Here is a 22626-nt window from a genome sequence, read left to right on the forward strand (position 1 = left end):
TAATGTGAGAATACACAAAAGCAGGCAAATCAATCTGTGTACTCAAACTGTCTTGATGTTTGAGTGAATTTTGTTTATAAATGCTTCTGCCCAAGCCTTATAAATGAATACTTTTTAATTGAATAATTACAATAAACTAACAAACTTTTAAGATTAAGGGACATTTTATGCCACTGATCTAATGCAAATATAATGCAAATACACCCTTTCAATTAGTTATTAACTTCCTTATTATTTAAAATATTCATAAAATAAAACCACGCAACAGCAAATTCAATGTTGGTGACATTCTTATGTAAAAGGTTTTTCAGTAAAAAATAATCAAGTTCACGTCTATATATCATGCTATAAGTAAAAAAACGTAATCATATTAATTTGCAAGTAATGTCCTATATTATTATTCAATAATATCATTGGCATGAAGGGCCTATGTTTGCCATGACACAAACATGTGGGGAAAAGGTTGGAATCTACTTCAACTAAATCTTGGTCCTTGTCTCCAGCTGAACGTAGCTGTGAAGTGTCTGAAGACAGACGTGCTCACCCAGCCCGACGCTCTGGAGGACTTCATCTGCGAGGTCAACGCCATGCACTCCCTGGACCACCAGAACCTCATCCGCCTCTACGGTGTGGTGCTTACACACCCAATGAAGATGGTAGTGGACACACAGAAACACACACCCAAAGGGACCCATAAACACACATCAGCCAGCCTGTAGTCCAACTTAGATCCACACTTAACACAAACGTGCTTGACTCTCTCGGCTTCATGACCTCTGCGTGCTAGAATCTGATCAAAATCCTCAAGGCCTTTTTTATGCCCGGGAGAAGTGATAGAGGGAAGAAGGGAGACAGGAAGGGTGGGGAGCAAGTGGGCCGAGGACCAAAATAAAGGGCTGACATTTCAAGGCTTTTTTAGTCATTTCCTGTTGCTTTTATTTTTTTTCTGTTTTCTTGGCCAATATTTGTTTCTTCTCTTTTGTACGTTGTAGCACTTACAATAGTTGTTTGCTTATTGATAGCTAATGTTTTTACTCCCTCCTTTAGTCTTCTATCTATTTCTAGTCACCATCATCCATTCCTCATTACTTTTGCATTTCACTCCCACGTGGCTCTTTTCACCCAACAAGCCTCTCCTCCTCTGTTTGTCCCCCAGGTGACGGAGCTGGCTCCTCTGGGCTCTCTGCTGGAGCGCCTGCGATGTGTCCGTCCACAGGGCCCGGTATTGATCCACACTCTGTGTCAGTATGCCGTACAGGTGGCCTGTGGAATGGCCTACCTGGAGCAGAGGAGGTTCATCCATAGGGACCTGGCAGCAAGGTACGAGCAACTTGAAACGTGTGGTCGTGTATTTTTTCAATTTAAAGGCAGTGCTGTAGCATAAAGCCTGTTTTCAAATCATCAAGTCTGTCGTGGGTCGGGCGGAATGTTGTGATTTACTTTCAATTAACGTTTGTTCAATTTTTACCTCCTGAGAACATAAGGTCTTCATTTAAAGTTCGGAATTTTTAAAACTCTAGTCAGAACTAAGATACATTGCAGATTAGAGCTGCATTCACATGATAGGGGGTAAAACGGCCGAGCATTACGATGTAAGACTTGCGTTCCTATTGTTTAGCGCTCCAACACATTGTATGCACATGATAGGCTAATGGGGCTCAGATATGCTCAGATATGTCCCGACATATCTGAGCGGTTGTCCAATCACAACAGAGCTGGCCAGCTAACCAATCAGAGCACACTGGGCTCTGGTTTCAGACAGAGGGTGAAAAGAGGTGCTGCAGCACAGGCAGTATGAGAAACATTAAGAGCTTTTTGAACATTAAAGCATGGAGACAGGTTTAAGTAGAGGCACAAAATATAAATATGAACCTGATTATGAGCATAATCGAGCCCCTTTATATATTTGAGCCCCTGAACGTTAAAAACGTATTTTTAAACAGCGTGTTTTTTTTCCCATTCTCTATGAAACAGATGTTTCTTTCAGGGATTTTTTACTGCTATGTTTAATTATTTATATTGCCTCTCCTTCCCCACACAGAGATTTACAGACTATTACAGGGAGACTTGGCCCACCAGTATAATGAGTCAGAGGTTGGCGGGCTGGACTGTGTGGTTTAAGCTCTTGGTCTTGCCCAAATGAGTAACTTTCACCTAACTGTTGACACCACATAGATGCTTGAGAATAATCATAACGATGGGGAAAAATAAGTCATTTTCACAGTTAGGGCTGTGATAAAATTATAATGACTGCCCACAGCAGTGGATTTCTCAAGCTTTGGTTTTAAAAACAGGACTTTTTTGAAGTTAAGTTATAACCTACAACACAGTTAATTGTATTCCTAATAAATCTTAGGTTTATTTATTGCCTTCATAAATAACCTGAAGTAGGTCCTTATTTTTTTGGGCTGTTCACAACAGAAAACTACTCACACTTTGGACAACATGTTAACTGTACTGTAACTGTCTGGCACATGGACTACATTTGATTTTACTGAATTACATTCTGAATGTGGATCGGATTGACTGTAAACAAAATTATCTGTTTTTGTCTCTGCCTGCTAGGGCTGTGGCCATTCAGCATTACCAGTATGGGATTTAAATGTTCAGTTTTTCAGTCAAAATGTGTTTGTGTTTTAAGAATGTTGCCTTTGCCGACCATACATACAACATAATTGTAATTTTAAATTTCAGTTACAATATTATGCTATAACATTTGACTCTTTCTCTTTCAGGAACATCCTGCTGGCCTCGGCTCACAGAGTGAAGATCGGAGACTTCGGCCTGATGAGGGCGCTGCCCAACAACGATGAGCACTACGTCATGCAGGAGCATCGCAAGGTCCCCTTCGCATGGTGGGTGGACTGAGAGAGCAGGAGCAGCACAAAAACCAAAGCTAAACTTGGATGCATTTCATGCACGGATATGAGAGGGTTTAGGGAGGGAGTCGGATTTTATTGCAGACATTTTCCACAGAAAAATCTGATCGGCCACGGCTGCATTCCAGCCATTCTGGTAGTTCTTATTTGAAAGGTTTCCTTTTGCAAACTTCTACATTGATCAAGACATTTGAGTTGTTGCTGTCTTCATTCATATAGATCAGAGTGGCCCAAACTTTTTTCCCTTTTGGGCTAAAACCTATTGTATTCTATTATATGTTTGATGCAAAAATAAAACCAGGATTCCAAGTAATATTAGTTGAAATGCGTGTGCCTCTGTTTCTGCCTCTCCATTTTATTCATACCTACCTTAGGCTAAAATGACTTGTTTTGAAGGAGTGACTTTCTTCTTCGATTATGAAAGATGTTAATAATAAGGGATCCTACAATCTGAGAGTAAATCTCTACCCAAAAATATATGAAACCGGGGTTTGGTACCCCATGCGGAGGACCCGGGTTCGAGTCCGGCTTGGAACAATTTGTTGCATGTCATCCCCTATGCCTCCTTGGCCAACTCTGTCTCCCAAAGAACCTAAAAAATAAAACAGCTTAAACTGTGATTTATATTATCATTTTTAAAACGTAGTATTTTTAAAAGTATAAACAAATATGGCAGGATTACTTTGGCACAAAGGCTACATTTTCCAAATACAGAGCTTATTTTGGTTAAATGTGAAAGTAGCTACATTAAATAACTGGAAAATATTCTCTTTCTAAAGTGACAATATGTTCAGACATGCACGGTTCAAGTTTAAAAAAAAATGCCGTCCTGCTGCAGGTGCGCCCCAGAGAGTCTGAAGACCAGAACGTTCTCCCACGCTACAGACACCTGGATGTTTGGAGTTACTCTTTGGGAGATGTTCACACACGGCCAGGAGCCCTGGCTGGGCCTCAACGGAAGCCAGGTGAACATTCACACAATCATTATTTTTCCGAAAGATACAGTATACAAAAACATCTTAAAGCTATTGTAACATAAGTAAGCAGACACAACATTTTTTTTAACATTTATTCACATCTACAATGTCTTCTTTTGTTTTTCTTCTGCATTGTCAAAAACAAACAACCCCAGATCCTGCACAAGATTGATAAAGAAGGTGAACGCCTCCCGAAGCCTGAAGACTGTCCGCAGGACATCTATCACGTGGTGCTGCAGTGCTGGGCTCAGAAACCAGACGACAGACCCACCTTTGTGGCCCTGCGCGAGTTCCTGCTGCAGGTACGACAGCTGTCAGTTTTGTCCCTTAAGAAGTATATATAGCCACTTTCAGCCACTAAGCAAAGGACACTTGAGGATAACCCTCCAGTGCAGAGGCCACTTTTCCCTCAGCAGTCATCTTTGAAGGGCTGGAGTTGTAGCTCCACCTAGTGGAGTCACTGCAGAGTTCATACTAACATACCCTCAGCTGGTAGGATTATGAAAACCAGCTGCATTATGGCCCACTCATAAATGTGGGCTGTGTTAAAATGTCTAATTTTTCTCATATGTGTTTTATGTGTTTTTCAGACCATGCCAACAGACATGTGTGCTCTGCAGGACTTTGACGAGCCTGACAAACTCCACATCCAAATTAATGATGTCATCACCATCATAGAGGGGAGGTGGGTGTTAATTCTTGTAAAAGTTTTTTTTGAAAAGAACGTTCTTAGTACACATTTGTACTTTAACCTTACATACTGACCTGCCAACATCAATACTGATAAATACTGTTAAAAGGAAAAAAATGCATCTCTTTTCACTAAATAATAACAGAAATCTTATTTAGTGTTCACTTATAAAAGGTGTGCAATGGCTATTAAACCAAATTATTGAATTGTTAATTGCGCACCCCTACACACGGTTCTTTGAATGGGGTGACGTCACGCTTTGCCAAACTGCATTGTGGTTCCGTCGCGTCGCTTTGCCTCCGTTGCTCGCCCTGAAAGTTGAGAAAAGTTCAACTTTTCAAGCGTCGACGGAAGCGCCAGCCAATCAAATCATATGCCAGTACAACTGCAAGCCAATCAAACCGCGTGCTTGTGTGTACGGGTCTGGAGATTAATGTGATTGGTTGTTGGTCGCGAGCAGACAGGCCCAGCGGCAAGCTTCAACGCGACGGAACCGTGTGTACGATACGTTAGAGATGCAACGATAAGTAAATCCACATTCTTTTTTATAAATTAGTGCAAAAAAGGCAGAAATGCTGTTTTTAGCCTCTCGAATAATGAGATTATTTGTTGTATTATCCTATTTAATAGTATCATATTAAAAGTAATATATTTGGGTTTTGGACTGATCAAACAAAAAATTCAAAGACATAACCTTGTAATTGTGAAAAACTTGAATGGACAATCTTTTTATATTTTCTGATATTATTCCTTATTTTATTATCTTTTAATTCAAATAATTGTTAGCTGGATAGTCCAGTAGAATATCTGTATTGTCAATGACTGTCCATGTTTCAACCTCAGCACCTCTGTGTCTTTCAGAGCAGAGAACTACTGGTGGCGAGGTCAAAACAAGCGCACCCTGAAGCTGGGACCGTTCCCCAGAAACGTGGTGACGTCAGTCGCGGGTCTGTCAGCGCACGACATCAGCCGGCCCCTCAAGAACAGCTTCATCCACACGGGACACGGAGACAGCAACCCTCACCACTGCTGGGGCTTCCCCGACAGGATAGACGAGTACGATCCGACTTCTTTACTTTTACTGTTATCTTAAATGTTTCACATGGTCTAAATGTCTCTTAAAACTTTCTAAATATCCATCATAATTTTGACCCATGTTGAAAGTTGGTGGTTAAAGTCTATTTAGATTTTAATGATTTGTAATTATACACTTTAACCAATAGATGCAGTAGCACATTGTTATAAATGTCCAACGTTTTGCAACTTGACACCAACAAGGTAGAATCAGTATCTTTCCCTCCAATGCAATTCATTGGACAAATATGGCAATCTGACCTGCCGAACGCAATGAAACTCGATCTTTTCACAACAACCGTCGAGACCTGGGCCCTCAATACTTGACTCCATCATTGTCGTCTCTATACTAACCTCATTCGCACGGTATTAAATCTACCCTGGACGAATAACCCACAGATATATGGCCTCATGCCATGTCTCAGTAAGCGCCTGATTTAACGGCCACTGTTTACGCGCCAAACTCATTTCAGATCTTATCCTATTGAAGCCTTCAGAATCTTACCTTCACAGAGCTCCTGGTGTGGGACACTAGTATCAGTCTAACGTTGGAACAGCCATGAGCAATCAGAAAAGGAAGACAATAGCGCGAGGTCTCTAGATGTATACCGCACAATGATGATGATTAGCATCACTATAAATCCAACTACTGTGAATAAATCTGTCTGTCTTCCCTTCAGTTTGTACCTCGGTAATCCCATGGACCCTCCAGATGTTCTCGGTGTGGACCCCAATGCTCGGCCCTCAAATCTGCCAGGACGAGCAAAAAGTGAGTAGAAGAGCTCTGATTAAAGACTTACACCACGCTATAATGATCACCATTTGAAATATATATCTTACCAAGGATAAACCATTGCCTTATGTCTCCAAAAACATAAAAACACTGATCATCATCACCTCAAACTAATTCTGTAACTCATGAAAACAAACCTCAACAGCATGAAGACACAATTATTTCAGATACATTTCATTGTTGTCTGGTGCTAATACCTCTATTGTTTATCATTATTACACTGCGCAGTTGATACTCGATTCTGATTGGTCAATTTAGACAATCCCCTTTTCTCTATAATGACCAGGTCGCTGCTCATTGTCCCTTTCATACAATGATCAGATTCCTCATTAAAACATTGCGGCTCTATCCACATTGTTGATTTTTTCTTTGGAAAATAGTCCCAGCTTGCTTTTCATTTTTCTTAACACTTGCTGGCAAGCTTTCACATACAATCTAACATTTGCTTCCTGCTTTATTTTCTAACCTTTCTATCTTTGCTGCTTCTTTTTTCTTTTATTTCTCCTTCGCGACGGCGCTATTCGCTTTTATTCTTCCAGAGGACCCTCCCCCCCGCCCTCCCCAGCCAGCCGTGATACTCAAGAGTAAGTCTGGTTTCTCTCAGCAGCTCCTCACCCATTGCTCCTGCCCTCTCTGTTCCCTCCTTGCTCCACTCCTCAAAGGTACATCCCATATTTATTTTTGCCTGTTTTTGCAGCTCTTCCGTCAGCTACTTTTATTTCCCTTCTTACCATCATCTTCCCGCCTCTGTTTCCCCTCTAACAGGTTTGCAGTGTGCACAATAGGACTAACTTTCAACCTGAACACTTTTTTGAAGTGGAGTGTGTCTTGTGCCGTTTCGGGATTTTAAAGTGCATGAGTCATCACTTTCTACATTTTCTCAGCAACTAAACTAACGTATTGTGTGTTCCTGTCTCCAGAGCCTTGCTACGATGCAGTAAACAATGAAGAGGATCTGACTTCAGCAGGACTAAAGAGATTATCGCTTCGGAAAACCAGTTCCATCAAAGGCTTGAAACTGAAACCCGCTGCGTGGGTCTCCGCTTCCAAACAGGGGGGCGGCCGGACTTCAGGCTCAGGCCACACCCCGAACAGCGAGGTGTCGCTCATTGACTTTGGAGAAGAGTTCCCCCCGCCCTCGCCCTCCCCCTCACCTGTGGTTGAAATTCAGATTCCTTCACTGGCGAAGCTACTTTTGGGAGCAGAGAACCTCCTGGACCGAACGCCGCCTCAGAGTCCGTCTAAGTCCTTGCCTCGCCCCCTTCACCCTACACCTGTAGTGGACTGGGATGCCCGGCCCTTACCTCCACCCCCGGCATATGACGATGTAGCCCAAGACGAAGACGATATGGAGGTACGGTAGGGGGTGACGCAGCACATTTTACATTATGCAAAAAAGGGTTTATCTCCGGTTGTAATCTGTAAAGAAAGTTTTAAATATTCTTTCTCCCCAAAGGTGAGCTCCATCAACAGCTCGGAGCAGCAGCAGGAGGACGAGCAGAGCGGTGACCCAGATGAGAGTCAGAAGGTGGATGGTGAGGGTCTTGTCTCCAGGGGTCCAGACAAATCAGGCTTTGAGGACAACCTCTTCCTCCCCAGCGGGCAGAGCCAGGTCCTGTCCTCCTCCTTCTCGCAGTCAGCAGAGATCTTCCAAGAGCTCCAGCAGGAGTGCATGAGGAGGCTGAACGTCCCGACGGGAAGTACTACGCGCTCAAACTTGCCGTCGTGGACCCAGGAGGGACACCAGCAGAGTATCCCTTCTTCCAACGAGGACAGACCCCAGGTCCCCCCACGTGTCCCCATTCCCCCTCGCCCCATTAAGAGGGGCGACTACACCTCTCCTCGCTGGTCACGTGATCTCTCCCTGTCACCGACGCCGGCTGACTCCACTGAGGAGGTTTTAGGCTCGACCCAGGAGCGCCCTCCTCAGATTCCTCCCAGGGACCCTTTGTCCCAGCCGGGCTCAAGGACCCCCAGCCCCATGGGCCTGGTGGTAGGTTCCCCTCAGCAGAGAATCTACTCTGCGAGCCCCACCACCATGCCAGCTCCCATATCCTCCTCCTCTGCACACACATACGGCTCCTACCTCTCCTCCTCTCCAGGTAAACTCATGCCCACCACTCACAGCTTCGCCTCGGATCCTAAATATGCTGCACCCAAAGTGATCCAGGCGCAGGGGAAGGACGCCAGCAAGGGCCCCTGTATCCTCCCCATAGTGCGTGACGGACGTAAAGTCAGCAATACACACTATTACCTTCTACCAGAGAGGCCCCCGTACCTCGACCGCTACGACCGCTTCTTCAGGGAGGCGGAGAGCTTTCCTGCCAGCGGCGTGGAGGAGAGACATGTACGACAGGCTAACACGGCCACTGTGAGACCAATGGTGGTCAGCAGCCAGACTCTGCAGGGACACATCCAGGGACAGGGGCTCGTCCTGCCAGGCGAGCTGAAGACTAATTTCTCCTCCAACAACAACAGCAGTCTGGGGGGCTCCCGGTCAGGGATGAAGACATCAGTCAGTCTCCCTCGCGTGTGTACAGAGGGGCTGACAGCAGCGGTGGTCCCCACGGCTTCCTGTATCAGGACAGATGGAGGAGGGAACTCAGCCGACAGGGTCAAAATGGTAAGGTCAGACATGAATAAATGTTTTTAATTTAGTAAGGGCAAAGGATACACATATAGGACACAACAGCATGATGAAATGACAACACCAAATTCAACAGAAAAAACCTAAAGAAATATTTATTCAAAATACTCACTCAAAATAATGATTGATTGGATGCCTTCGTTAATTAAAAATAAATATGTAGACAACCACCCAAGAACCAAAAACACCCATATTTAAAATTCCATATGATCACACTCTTTATTCAAGCTGATTTTGTCCCTTGTAATGTTGTCTTATGTTATGTAATGGTTAGTGCTATACATTTTTTTCCCCCTAAAAAATTTCTTTGGATGTGTTTTTTAAAAACCTAAAAGTGAGATAAGAGATATTTGGATGTCTTTTGAAACCTCTCATTTGGAATGCATAATTAATGGTTATTTAATGCTTCACTAATTAAAGTGCTCTGTTCAGTCACTTTCTCCCTCATGATAGATAGTTTAGCCACATTAAAAACTTGACCTTAAATCCCCCTTAATGTCACTTTGATTGCTTTCTCTTTTTAAATGAGATTTTTTTAAAGTACAACTCTTAAACTAGATAGCCATCAGTTCTTTGTTTCCCATCACTAGTATGAGAGAGTAATTCTCCCTTATTACTAGACAAAATGCAATGTTCAGGGTCATTCAGTAGGATTGACTTTAATTGTAATGTAATAGAGTGCAGTGCCTAGAAGTGATTTTGTATGTATAAATCTTTTCTCTCTGTTTGATCGAAACATTTAGCTATTTACAATATTAAAGAGGCCCTATTATGCTTTTTGTTTTCCCTTTCCTGTAGTGTGTTATAAAGGCCATCACTACAGTATGTAACACTCGCGCTTCTATTAGCTAGTGCTCTTACACATTGTACGTGATAGGCTAAGGAGCGACCCATCACAGCAGAGCCAGCCAGCTAACCAATCAGAGCAGACTGGGCACAATGAAAAGGGCACAAACATCTTTAGCTTCTGATAACTTATTTGAAATAATTCTGTTGTTCTTTGAGGATAAAGGCCATATCAATCTTAGCTGTGAATTGAATTAAAAAACCAAGTAACAAGTTTGATCGGTTTCTTTTTTCCGGCCGATTGATGCTGACACCAATTGAACTGGAGTCAGAATGACTGCGAACACCAGCGGCTGTTCATCGATCAAGCACTTGTCACTTGGTAGTGGATAGTGAGATAGATGCCCTGTGGATCATCCCTTCAGGTGAAGCTTAAAGTAAACAAATGAGCTTGGATAAGTTCCAAATGAAGGCAACAAGAAAGCATATTTTTAAGAAAAACAATATTGTGTTTAGGCCCTCTGGGATGTATTTGAAGAGACACTCTCTGAGATCTTGAATATGGATGAAGTCCAGCTACGTGGTTGCTGGGCATTCATTTAACATTTGCACAAAGAAAACCTTCAACAAATCGCATTATTCTCAAAAAGTTAGAAAGGCTAACTGTTTCAACTTATTAAACCGCTCGAGGACTTTCTGCCTCCTGCCTGCCATATCTCGACAGGGGAGGTTACAGTTTATGGGATACAATAAGGTCATTCCGGGACTCAAATCACAGCTGCCTCCCTGGGAAATAAAATACATTATTGGAACCATAATATTCCCTCTGGGCCTTAGTACTGACGACCAGGGTGAGCCCTGTCAATCTTACATAAAGATAACAGCAAGAGTAAGGAAAACAAAAATACAGAAGAAGGATATTTATGTTGTGGAGTCGTCCATGTACTGAAGCAAGACCATGTGCATGTACAGTGGGGCAAAAAAGTATTTAGTCAGCCACCAATTGTGCAAGTTCTCCCACTTACAAAGATGAGAGAGGCCTGTCATTTCCCTCCTAGGTATACCTCAACTATGAGACAAAATGAGAAAAAAAAAAAATCCAGAAAATCACATTGTCTGATTTTTAAAGAATTTATTTGCAAATGATGGTGGAAAATAAATATTTGGTCAATAACAAAAGTTCATCTCAATACTTTGTTATATACCTTTTGTTGGCAATGACAGAGGTCAAACGTTTTCTGTAAGTCTTCACAAGGTTTTCACACACTGTTGCTGGTATTTTGGCCCATTCCTCCATGCAGATCTCCTCTAGAGCAGTGATGTTTTGGAGCTGTCGCTGGGCAACACGGACTTTCAACTCCCTCCAAAGATTTTCTATGGGGTTGAGATCTGGAGACTGGCTAGGCCACTGCAGGACCTTGAAATGCTTTTTACGAAGCCATTCCTTCGTTGCCCGGGCGGTGTGTTTGGGGTCATTGTCATGTGTTTGGGATCATTGTCATGCTGAATGATCACCTTTCTTGTGATCATTTTGACCCCACGGGGTGAGATCTTGCGTGGAGCCCCAGATCGAGGGAGATTATCAGTGGTCTTGTATGTCTTCCATTTTCTAATAATTGCTCCCACAGTTGATTTCTTCACACCAAGCTGCTTACCTATTGCAGATTCAGTCTTCCCAGCCTGGTGCAGGTCTACAATTTGGTTTCTGGTGTCCTTTGACAGCTCTTTGGTCTTGGCCATAGTGGAGTTTGGAGTGGGACTGTTTGAGGTTGTGGACAGGTGTCTTTTATACTGATAACGAGTTCAAACAGGTGCCATTAATACAGTTAACAAGTGGAGGACAGAGGAGGCTCTTAAAGAAGAAGTTACAGGTCTGCCAGAGCCAGAAATCTTGTTTGTTTGTAGGTGACCAAATACTTATTTTCCAACATAATTTGCAAATAAATTCTTTAAAAATCAGACAGTCATTTTCTGGATTTTTTTGTTTCTCATTTTGTCTCTCATAGTTGAGGTATACCTAGGATGAAAATTACAGGCCTCTCTCATCTTTTTAAGTGGGAGAACTTGCACAATTGGTGGCTGACTAAATACTTTTTTGCCCCACTGTATGTGTTCCTATGCCAGATTTGTAACTGTAAATAAATGGATCTCAACAATAAAACCCGGTCATGAATGTTACAATTTCCATCAAGTGATGAAGAAATTATAAATCAGAGCGAGGGGAGTGTGTATGAGTGTATTTGGATGTTGCTTACAGTGTTGACGTTGTGTGATTCAGGTGCAGGATGCAGTTCACGGTGTCACGATAGAGGAGTGCCAAGCCGCCCTCCAGAACCACAACTGGAATGTCCAGAAAGCTGTGCATTATCTCAAGGTGAGGGCATTCAATAGCAGAGTATGAACATTCTTAATGCACTATGCAGGTCACTAAAATCCTTCCTACATCTGCTGTTCATACTGGGCTTCTGTAGTTTTGATACTATAGCTAGCTTAACTGAAAACACTTGATTCTTTTAAAACACTAAGCCAAAGCCTTTACAGCTTGCAAGGAAGCTAAGCTAACGGTATTTGAAGGTTCACTTATATCTGCTTTATTATCACTTTCTAAACTAATGTAATAGTAGCTAAAGCAGTTTAGCTGTTGAGCTAAAAGTACAAAAGTTAGCTAGCTAATGGTATTTCAAAGTTCACTTAGGCCTATATCTGCTGCAGTATCACTGTTTAAACTAATTAAACAGTAGCTAAAGCAGTTTAGCTAAAAGTACAAAAGTTAGCTAGCTAATGGTATTTAAAGTTCACTTATATCCGCTGTAGTATCACTGTTTAAACTAATGTAACAGTAGCTAAAGCTGTTTTGCTGTCCAGCTAACGCTAATGAAGTTAGCTAGCTTAAATTATTTGAAAGTTCATATCTGTCTTGAAAACACTATCTCCGGATGCATTTCTTTACGAAGAACCAAAATAACTAGATCTTTGATTTTTAATCCCTGACATTTTGTAGATGTTTGTTATTTAATGTTAATGACAGCTTCTCTCTATTTTACCAAGTATTTGGAGATTCAAAGGATACATCTGATCATCTTTTACTGTTTTTTGTAAGTTTTCTTTGGTCCATAGTATTGAAGTACCTTATAATAATTAACATTCAAGGCATGAAATAAATGATTAGATGCAATGTCAGGAGCCATAAAACTAATATTAGTGTAACTTTGTTATATCAAAAGTACGCCGATGCACAAGAAAGGCAAACTGAGGTGGCAAAACAACACTTTATACAAAGAAAGTACCTCAGCATCTCATAGTTTGAGTCCATCAAAATGAAAGTGGATGCTTATTTTGCAGAAGTGCAATAACTGATAAAGTAGCTAAGTCCTAAAGGGTGACCATTGCTGTTCTGAGATCCACTGCATCTCAGAGTCCCTCTCTGTAGTCATTCAAAGTTTCTTAAATGTCACTTTTGCTTTCTTGGTTCATCTAAAGTTAAGATTAGTGCAACTGTGTTGAACCTTAAGGGGAAATCATGTCATTGCTGCTGCAAAGAGCCGGCTATAAACACAACATAAAGAGTCACTGATGTGTCTACAGAAGCATTCAGCCTCCTCTCAGATGCGTTTGGGGCCACAGTGGCAGGATGGAAGATGTGTTTGGATGGCAGTGGGCAAAAGGGAACACTTGAGTGCTCCATAATAGTGGCGGCAAAGTAACAGAAGTGTGTGTTTGAACAGTAGGCTTAGCTAACATAAGATTCAAATAATGTCCAAATGTGCTTACTGGTGCTGTAATCCCACTGCGGGAGTGTTTCCTAAAACAGTACAGCTCTTTCACCCCACTGCTGGTTCTTCATACAATGGTGTTCATCTTGGTTTGTTCCCCGTGTCTCTGTAGGTGGAGCAGTTGTTCTGTTTGGGTCTGAGGAACAGGTCTGAGTGTCGTGAGCTGCTGGAGATGTGTGACTGGAACCTGGAGGTGGCCAGCACTCACATGTTAGATAACTATGGATCCACAACAAGACTAAGGTACTTTATTCTGGAGCTTTGTTAGCTGAACTGGGGGTCATGACTTTCAATTTCAACTTTTGATCGGCTGTCCTTAAGTCTTCTTTGCCAAACAAAAACAATCCCCCCAGTCTTAGAGAAGCAATTGTATAGTATGTCACAAAAACGTGAAGAAAACCTATATTGCCATTTCACATAATGTTTGAAGAAATTCCATCACTGCGTTCCTAAGATAATTGTGTTCATGACAATGGGACTGACGGCAAATCATTTAATGCTCCGTCCAGACAGGAAATCTGGGTCATTGTGGAGTGAATGCTCATTGACCACATGTTTAGACGTTCTTTCCGGAAATGTCATTGTATCAGTTATGACTTTGCTCAAAAGTTATGACTTTTTATTTTAAAAACCGCTTCCTTGCTGGAGAATCTTCCAAATCTAAAATACTGCAAGTTAAGTGAAAAAGTTTTGCAGCAGTATGATGCAATGATGGTATGCTTGTTATGATGCTAATAATCATATCTGGCAGCTAGACTGAGAAACTTCTCTGCTTTGTTGAACTTTTTCAATAGAAATGATATATACATTGGGAACATATCTGTTACCGTTTGAATAATTGAATATGCATCTCACATTCAAAGCCTCCCGGGAAGACAATGCAAATACCATTCAACTGAAATTAGGAGGATATATCATATCATCTCACGATTTCCTCAATCTTATCTAAATCTTCTTTATATTTGCAGACGGTGACAGGAATCTCAAGCTGCTGAGCTCAGATTGGAACTTCATCCTTAGAAAAGCATCATCAGTGGAGGTGAATTTGCTCCTGAAGCCTTCCCATTAACGCTTCTGACCACCTCCAATCAGCAGACTGTTATTTGATCAAGCACATTTTTACTGAACTAGCAGAGAAAAGTCTTTATGAAGGCTCCGTTCATACCTAACAAAGGAATTTATCCTGGGGGTAAAAAAAAAGAAGACTTTGACTTTCAAAGACAAAAAAAGACACTTGTGAGTTGGATTTCATTTGATCAGCCTGAAATATGCCATCATGACAGAGTCACAGATGCTGGGTGCTACTGTGTCAGATCCTCTCCCTGCTGACCGACTGCAGACTTTTTTCATTTTTAATTTCGTTAATAGCCAGTTTTAAGCGATTCTGAAAAGGCCAAAACGAGTTAAAGAGCACAATATACACAGCGGCACTTCTAAGAAAAGGTCCTTACTTTGTCATGAGGTCATTTTATTGTCAAAATATGCCAAGAACTGGTTTCTCATTTAGGGAACAGTGTCAGAATGTAACCCAAATACTGTATAGTGTATCCAGAAAGTGCCACTGCCAAGTAATGGACGAAAAAGACAAAGTTAATACTTAAAGGGCTGTACAGGTATTATACTACAGGACATATTATCGATAGTTTACAGTAATAAAAACTGCTGTGGATATGAAAATTCGACTGAAAGACAAAATGTTGCTGCTGCAAAAAAAACATTCAGACTTCGTTAAAGTAAAAAATAAAGTTCATATCCTCAGTACTTTTTTAAGAATACATGAAGTATTGACATCTCTAAGAGACATAAGTAAAACCATCCCAGTTACAGCATAGATCATAAGAATACATCTAAATAGAAAAGGGAAGTGGTTACATTCACATATTTAAAGACCCACACAACTGTCTAATATATATAAGGGTACAAACCTAATGAAGATACATTCGTGTTAATTTACAAAATATTGATATTTTATTTTAATATATTTCGAACACAATGCTCAGAGACAAGAGAGGACCCATAACTGGGAAGGTCATTTTCTGAATTATTTAAATCTCTCCTTGAGCTAAACACTGATCTATGACTGTTGCCACATGTGGCTGTAAATAAATAAAAAGAGCAGGCAGTGGGAACTACTCCTCAGGCAGTCACTCCGCCCCTCTAAGCACCGAACATAACTCCTGCACATCAGCTGACAGCTCCATCCAGCTGGGTCTCTGCACACTGTGTTGGCAGCTAATAACAGCCAGGCAAGTGAAATCTACCCCCAGGCACAGATCCTGTCTCATAATCATCACTTCAAAACCACAACTGTGATATTTCGGTCAGCGGCTTTGGGGGGGGGGTACTCATTTTAAAACTGGGAGGACGAGTCAGCTGGCTGCTGGACGTGACCATACATTTTCTCACTGGGTATTGTGACAGCACTGCCCTCGGCGATGAACATAAAAAAACTGTCAGGCATGAGCGGCTTCATTTCACTCCAGATTCGGTCTGTTGGACTCTAAGAAGGAAGGGAAATAAAAAGGCACTGCTGTGAGTTCAAAAAATAAATGTTTCAAACAAATGTCAAAAAGGTTACTTTGTTGGCGTTCTATTTTTGACAGACATGATTCTTCGGTGCTATAAAAAAAGAACCCTCTATGCACACCTTTTCAAAAAGATGCTTTGCTACAAACAGCCCCTTCAGCCCCAGTATAACAGGTCTGAGCCTGATGTGATTGGGCAGATGCTCCAATAAAGAAACCACAACCGGCCTGCTACCGGTGTGGAATACTAGGAAAATAAAATGTGTGTATATTTCTAAAGAATGCACAGGACTGATTTTGGATGACAACCTCCTGTGTTCTCCCGTGTGCAATAAGGCTGCTCAACAGTCCATCCATCAATACTTTCATCTCTGTCTCCATGTATTTTAAGATAAGACTTTATTGATCCCATTGTCCAATAAAATGTAGGGGATTACAGAAGAGGATCAGCGCCAGATGGAGCCTTTTATAGATCTGACTCAAAGTAAAAGAGAAATCCGACGATAGTCGGAATTCATTTTTGAGATTCAGATCTCAAAAATGTTTACACTGGTTGCCCTAACCCTAGTGAATGAATGCACAGTAAACACCTTTTCCAGTTGTAAATGTTTCAGTTTTCCTCCATATATCAGGATGTTTGTCTGATCACGATGCAATTTGTGCCAATCCCCCCTCTGATGTGGTGAAGCTGCTTGTTAACCAGTGTGTGAGGAAGGCTTGATGAGGCCTCCACAGTCTCTCCATGTTGTTTGTTTTTTACCCAGCTGCTGTAGTTGTTCTGAAGGACTGAAGAGAACCTTGTGGTGTTATGATCGACCCAAAGCAACATTTCCTGTTGTGGTGTTGACACTGACGTTAGAAAAAGTCATTCTTATTGTCGCTGTTTTTCCTTCAATCCAACCTGCCATTTCTTCCTCATTTGTATGTATTTTTGCTATTTTATTTTAAAATGCCTACTGTACAGTTGGTTTTCATTGTTCCTGGGTTGATGGAAGTGTTCAAGAGAAGTTCATGCTGCCGAAGTTATAAATGTATTTTTTATTAAAGAGTGAATTATTTTTTACTCCTTCTCTTCAGTTTCTTTGACTTTTTCCAGACTTAATTATCTTTGTTACCATGAATTTAAATGATTAAGAGCTTCTATTTAAGTTGTTTGTGATTATCATCGGTTGTTGGCAACAAATATATAATGCTGAACACTTTGTAGATCATTCATTCAAGAAAAGGAGTCAACAACAATTAGCATCGCTTTGAGCTAATCGCTAATGCATTGACTATATCAAATTGCTGATGTACAGTATAGATAGAGGGTACATTCAAATGTTTACCATGGGAGCCACATTAGCTTAGTGCGATTTTCTAATGGGCTCCAAACACAACAAACAGCTGACACTAATGGTAGTGTAATTATTTGGCAGGTATTGAGAAGTTGTAATTTATGATGTTGCTGAATGAGGGGTTAAGGATCACCACTGCACTCGTCCCTGTCAAGAACAGCAAGGCTTGTACCACATTTCAAACCATCCGCCATGCTGCAAACTCTAATACAGAAAAATGTAGCCAAAGTTTCCTCAAATGACCATACAACTTCCCATAGACCCCCTTGTTTAAATTCACGACTTTACAACAGATACAAACATGTTTACAGTTTTGTGCGTTTTGTGGTACCATTAAAAAGCAAAGCCCGGGAGTGTCAAGATGGCAACGGCTGGAGCCACACAGGTTTAGCTTCATAAGTCAAGGAGACTCAAGTTTCCTTCACATTAAGTGTATTTACTCTTTGCTAATCGCGAGGTAAAGCCTGGAGCCTTGCTGTGAAAATGTTCTCTTAGACATTAAAGATGAACAAGCTAGTTAAATTACGTTTCTCTTGTTATGTCCCATGCTAGCGTTGCTTTATACTGCTGGCCTCTGATTGGTTGATTGATTGGTCAAAGTTAAAATGATTTGAAGTTGGTGACACTTTCCAGTATTGTGCAACACCGTGTGTAGCGGCGCTCTCTCCATTGAAACACATTACAGTTCCATTTTACCGCTTGTCAGAGAGAGAGATACTCATTGTGGTCTGGTAAGTAAACATTTTTACAAAAAAAGCTTTTTGTTTGTCAAAGTACATTTTCTAGATGTCAGCTATATCGGCTGTCATGTAAAAAAAAAAGTATCCAGGTTTAACACACATATTGTATATGTTGATGTGTTGGCAGCGTATCAAACCATGTGAGTCATTAAGCTAAAGATGACTGAATTGTAATGCTAGGCTATTTTTTCAAAAATGGTGGCTATGGGGTAATGTGAACAATGGGCCTTCGGGTAAGTTGAGCCACTTTTTCAATGGAGAAATGAATGAAAGTAGGCCAAGTTGATAATAAGAGCTCATTGTAGGCTACATTTAAAGTTGAATTTACCCTGTGTTTGATTGGTAAGATGTATGAAATTGTATCACCATTTGTATGATTACTTTTCCTTTTAACATGTTAAAAGAAAATCAATCAATTCAATCGAAATTTTATATTAAAAATATTTGAAAAACTAAGCTTATAATTGGTTTGAAATGTATTGTTTATATTTATATTTAAGATTTGTTGTAGGTATGCCCAGGTTTGAACAGTGTTTCAATTTACCCCCTGACCTGGATCAACTGGGGCAAGTTGAGCCACAAGACCACTTTTTTTTTTAGAAGTAATATTTTCACTGCCCTTTATCCAATATTAATTATTATCATTGCAATTGATAGGAGACATCCTGAATTATAGGTGTGTGTTTTCATTTGTAATATATGTAATTTCTCCTTGCTTAGAGGACAGCATAACAAAAAAATGGCTCAACTTACCCCACTCTCCCCTAGTTGTCCTCTCATTCCCCGTGTGACGGATCAATGTGAATCAATGATGCTGTTTGTGTTTGTGATCATCGACGTTCCACCATTGCGAGGCCATGAGCCCCGTGAGAGAAAGAGATCAGACCTTGCATGTGTTGACCGTATTGATCATCAGAAACATCCATTAATTCATATTAAAACAACACTATGGTTCATAGTTCATGCATTGATTCCGACATGTTAAGACCTAAATGAACACATCACACACTCGTTTGTTTATAATTATACGGCTGGAGTCCTTATGCTGAAAAAGGTCTTTGGTTCAATACAACTTACTAAGGGAAGAACAGCCGGTTAGAAATTCAAAACACTGCTGAACTTTTTCCCCCTCCTCTCCAAACATTCAATATCTTTATTTTCTTTACACACACTTCCTACTTTACTGTTGTACCCAGGAAACCTCTGCTTACTAATGAGGGACCCAGAAGACCCAATAGACCCTCCATCCATCTTAGTGGTGTGTTCAGTACCATTACTCAGTCCCAGGGCAAGTTATTAATGCCTGTTGTTCCAGATGGGCATTAGAGCAGAGGCCTCACAGGAATCCCCGGAGAAATTACTGTGGATTTCACAAAAAAGATCAGCGTAAATAAAGAGGGAGGAGATATAAAGCATAAGGAGTGTGGAGGAGCAGATAAGAACTCGAAAAATAAATCCTCCAGCATTTTTATATTTATATATACGCGTCCACTGTTTTTTTTTTATAGAGTATGATTCCTCACCCTCTTTTTTTTAAGAAAGTATATTCTTATTCCATTCCCTTTTTTTTTCTTCAAGCTCAGATCTCAACCTATACGTAGAACTCATTGATTTGGGATGGATGGGAGAAAGACAGGGTGACGCTTTAGAGTCAGAAAAACTCAAAAGACAAGGATAGATTATTCAGTAAAGCTATACTCCCTCAATATCTGTTGTATGTGTATCAAACTCCCACATTACATGAGGTAACCATTTGCGCGGAGTCTCTTTGGAGCAATTGACTTAATGACCTAAGAACGTGAAACATGTTTTTAAAGCCCGGGTGTGATTGAGCATATTCATGCCCATTATATTGGCACATTATGTGCATGTTCCCTCTCCTGACCTCTGCTCATATTGTAATTGGATTTTCCAATACATGTGCATATTGAATAGAACCGCTGCACGTGTGAGATGTGCGATAGGAGTGTGACAGTATTAACTGTTAATGGAAATTAAGCAGCATGGTTTGTATCATGTGTGTAAAAGTGCATTAATCTACGAAAGCTTTGATGTTCATATGCATTCCACTTTTTGCCTTGTGTTAATCACGTGTGTACTGCACAATGATTCCAAATTGGCTCCATTATATGCAGTTACATTTTCTCTGACTTACTTTGTCATATTGAGAACACGTTTTACTAATAGAGATGGTGTGCTGCCATTCATGTACTGTATTGCCCTGGACCTTAAACAAATAAGTACGATTTTTTTTTTCTCAAATAGGATAATTTATACTATAATAGGTTACTTATGTAAATCTGTACACTTAACAATGTTATAGTTTGGTGCATCATGCATAAGGGAAAGTATACTTTTCTTGTATTTACCAAAAAAATAAGTAAGAGTAAAGCATGCCAAAAAAGATTGTCATAAATATGTCATACATTTTTCGACATACTGTACGATGAATTCTTTTCTGAAATTACAACATACTATACTGTATGTTTTTTATAAAATGTTTGCGTTTGTATTATGAATATCATGTGTGTGTGAGCTCTCCAGCTGGACTGAGGGCCATCCTCTGGGACGGTTGTTGTTATTGCAGCATGATGTTAGAGCAGAATTGATCTGATACAGGACATGGCTTTGGCCGGTAGGTAGGTAGGGGTGTGTGTGTGTGTGTGTGTGTGTGTGTGTGTGTGTGTGTGTGTGTGTGTGTGTGTGTGTGTGTGTGTGTGTGTGTGTGTGTGTGTGTGTGTGTGTGTGTGTGTGTGTGTGTGTGTGTGTGTGTGTGTTCGCACTTTGACCGTGTACCTTGTCAGTCTCTCCTTGCGGGGAGACTTAAGAAAGTAAGCCACATTAACTGTCGTTGCAGGCACGCTGTATTTTTTACTCAGGAGTGCAAAACCATTTTTCTTTGGTTAATTCGTTTTCTCCTGTTTAATGTTAGAGTAGGTAAGAAGCCTGTACATTTATTTTTCTCATTCGCTAGGTAAGATTTTTGTGTTAGAAGGTTTCTTTGTTTTGTGGTTTTGTTACTCCTGTGTGTGTATATTTTGGGTAATTAAATTTAGCAAACGCTTTCTCTGTCTTGGCGTCCATGTTCTTGGGAGTGGGAAAAGAGGAGAGAGTGCACATTTTATGCTGCGCCTAGGTTCCCCTAGATCTGGGCGTAACAATACTATGTCGTTTTTGTCATCATTCTGACAAACTATACTGATCCCCGACGGCGACGAAACGGCTACAGAGAGGAGGTCAGAGCCCTGACATCTCATATTTGTTCTCATGATTTTGACATACTATACTATGTAGTTGTTCTGAAATGTCTACATACTATACTATGCCAGTTTTTCCCCATCATTTTTTAATACTTAATATTTATTTCATATTTCGACATAGTATAATATGCTGTTCTTTCTAAAATGTTCAACTTTTCCTATTGTTTTCCAGTCTTTACGCTAAGCTAACAAACTGCTAGCAAAAGCTTCATATTTATCATACTAATCATTAATCACAAGCATATTTACAGAAGTGCTCAAAAACTAAACCTCAAAACCTATATAACTATGTCCCTTGATAACACTTGACCTTCCAATTATGAAATATATCTTACAAACTGGTTAAATTATGGATAATTAGTTTAAATTATGGAAATTGTCTGTGAGTATTATGAAGATCACTCTATGAATACATTTATCTTTAGTCCTTAGCTTGCAAACTAGTTTGTTCTCCCGGACAATTTAAGTTCCTAATTTGGCATCAACATCTCATCGCCAGGCAGGAAGAGAGGACATATTCTTATCAGAGGGACACCATACAGGAGAGGACTCCAAACACCCAACTATGCAATCAGAATCCTCGCAGATATGTTGGGTCTGGTAAAGTTTCCTACCTGTGAGGACAGAATATTTAATATGCTTTGCTATTTTAAGGGTACATCTCGCCTGAAGCTGTTCTGAATAGGCAATTACTCACATTGTGCCATCAGAATATCAATCAAGCCAAACCGATGTGGAGCCCAGGGGAAACAGAAGAGCTCGGAGACTGCAAACTAGGTAGAGCGCACATTCCTGCACAAACAAACTCTGTGGGCATCCTGTCCTGCAGGAAGAACACAACTTGTGTGCTCCTGGCATATTTCTCGATTCTCTTTCATCGACAGCTGCCATCAATTTACTAACATCAGCTTCTCCAACACCACAGAAACAGAGATGCTGAAGGCCTCAATTGGAAACATAACCTGTCTCTTGTTCCTGCCAGCTTCTATTCAGTTTAACCTGCCAGCCAGAGCAGACCTAAGCTAAAATAAATAAAGAGTAAGTAAGTGCCACACACTATCCAGTCTAGTGACACCGCTGCCCAACAATCTCTACAATATCTCTACTTGGCAAAATGATCAGTGAATGTTGCTGTGAAAATGGC

The 22626-nt window shown here is 40.7% G+C and overlaps 1 protein-coding gene across 7 annotated transcripts in view; it reads left to right on the forward strand.

Annotated features, from left to right (window-relative positions):
• The window catches only part of tnk2b (tyrosine kinase, non-receptor, 2b), an 88628-nt gene extending 71420 nt beyond the window's left edge, over positions 1 to 17208 (forward strand). For 3 of the 7 annotated variants that reach the window (XM_079648491.1, XM_079648493.1, XM_079648492.1), the window contains 14 exons: positions 504 to 656; positions 1157 to 1320; positions 2736 to 2855; positions 3718 to 3844; positions 4012 to 4158; positions 4447 to 4541; positions 5409 to 5603; positions 6302 to 6390; positions 6954 to 7076; positions 7335 to 7768; positions 7871 to 9037; positions 12126 to 12221; positions 13733 to 13863; positions 14589 to 17208. In XM_079648491.1, coding sequence (XP_079504617.1) covers positions 504 to 656; positions 1157 to 1320; positions 2736 to 2855; positions 3718 to 3844; positions 4012 to 4158; positions 4447 to 4541; positions 5409 to 5603; positions 6302 to 6390; positions 6954 to 7076; positions 7335 to 7768; positions 7871 to 9037; positions 12126 to 12221; positions 13733 to 13863; positions 14589 to 14595 — 3048 coding nt within the window. In that variant the 3' untranslated portion in view covers positions 14596 to 17208. The remainder of the gene's footprint in view (positions 1 to 503; positions 657 to 1156; positions 1321 to 2735; positions 2856 to 3717; positions 3845 to 4011; positions 4159 to 4446; positions 4542 to 5408; positions 5604 to 6301; positions 6391 to 6953; positions 7077 to 7334; positions 7769 to 7870; positions 9038 to 12125; positions 12222 to 13732; positions 13864 to 14588) is intronic. The other 4 variants (XM_079648494.1, XM_079648495.1, XM_079648496.1 and 1 more) reach the window with 2 other exon arrangements.
• Positions 17209 to 22626: the final 5418 nt, after the last annotated feature.

This window comes from Notothenia rossii (genome assembly GCF_949606895.1).
Source record: "Notothenia rossii genome assembly, chromosome: 9".
Taxonomy (NCBI): Eukaryota; Metazoa; Chordata; class Actinopteri; order Perciformes; family Nototheniidae; genus Notothenia; species Notothenia rossii.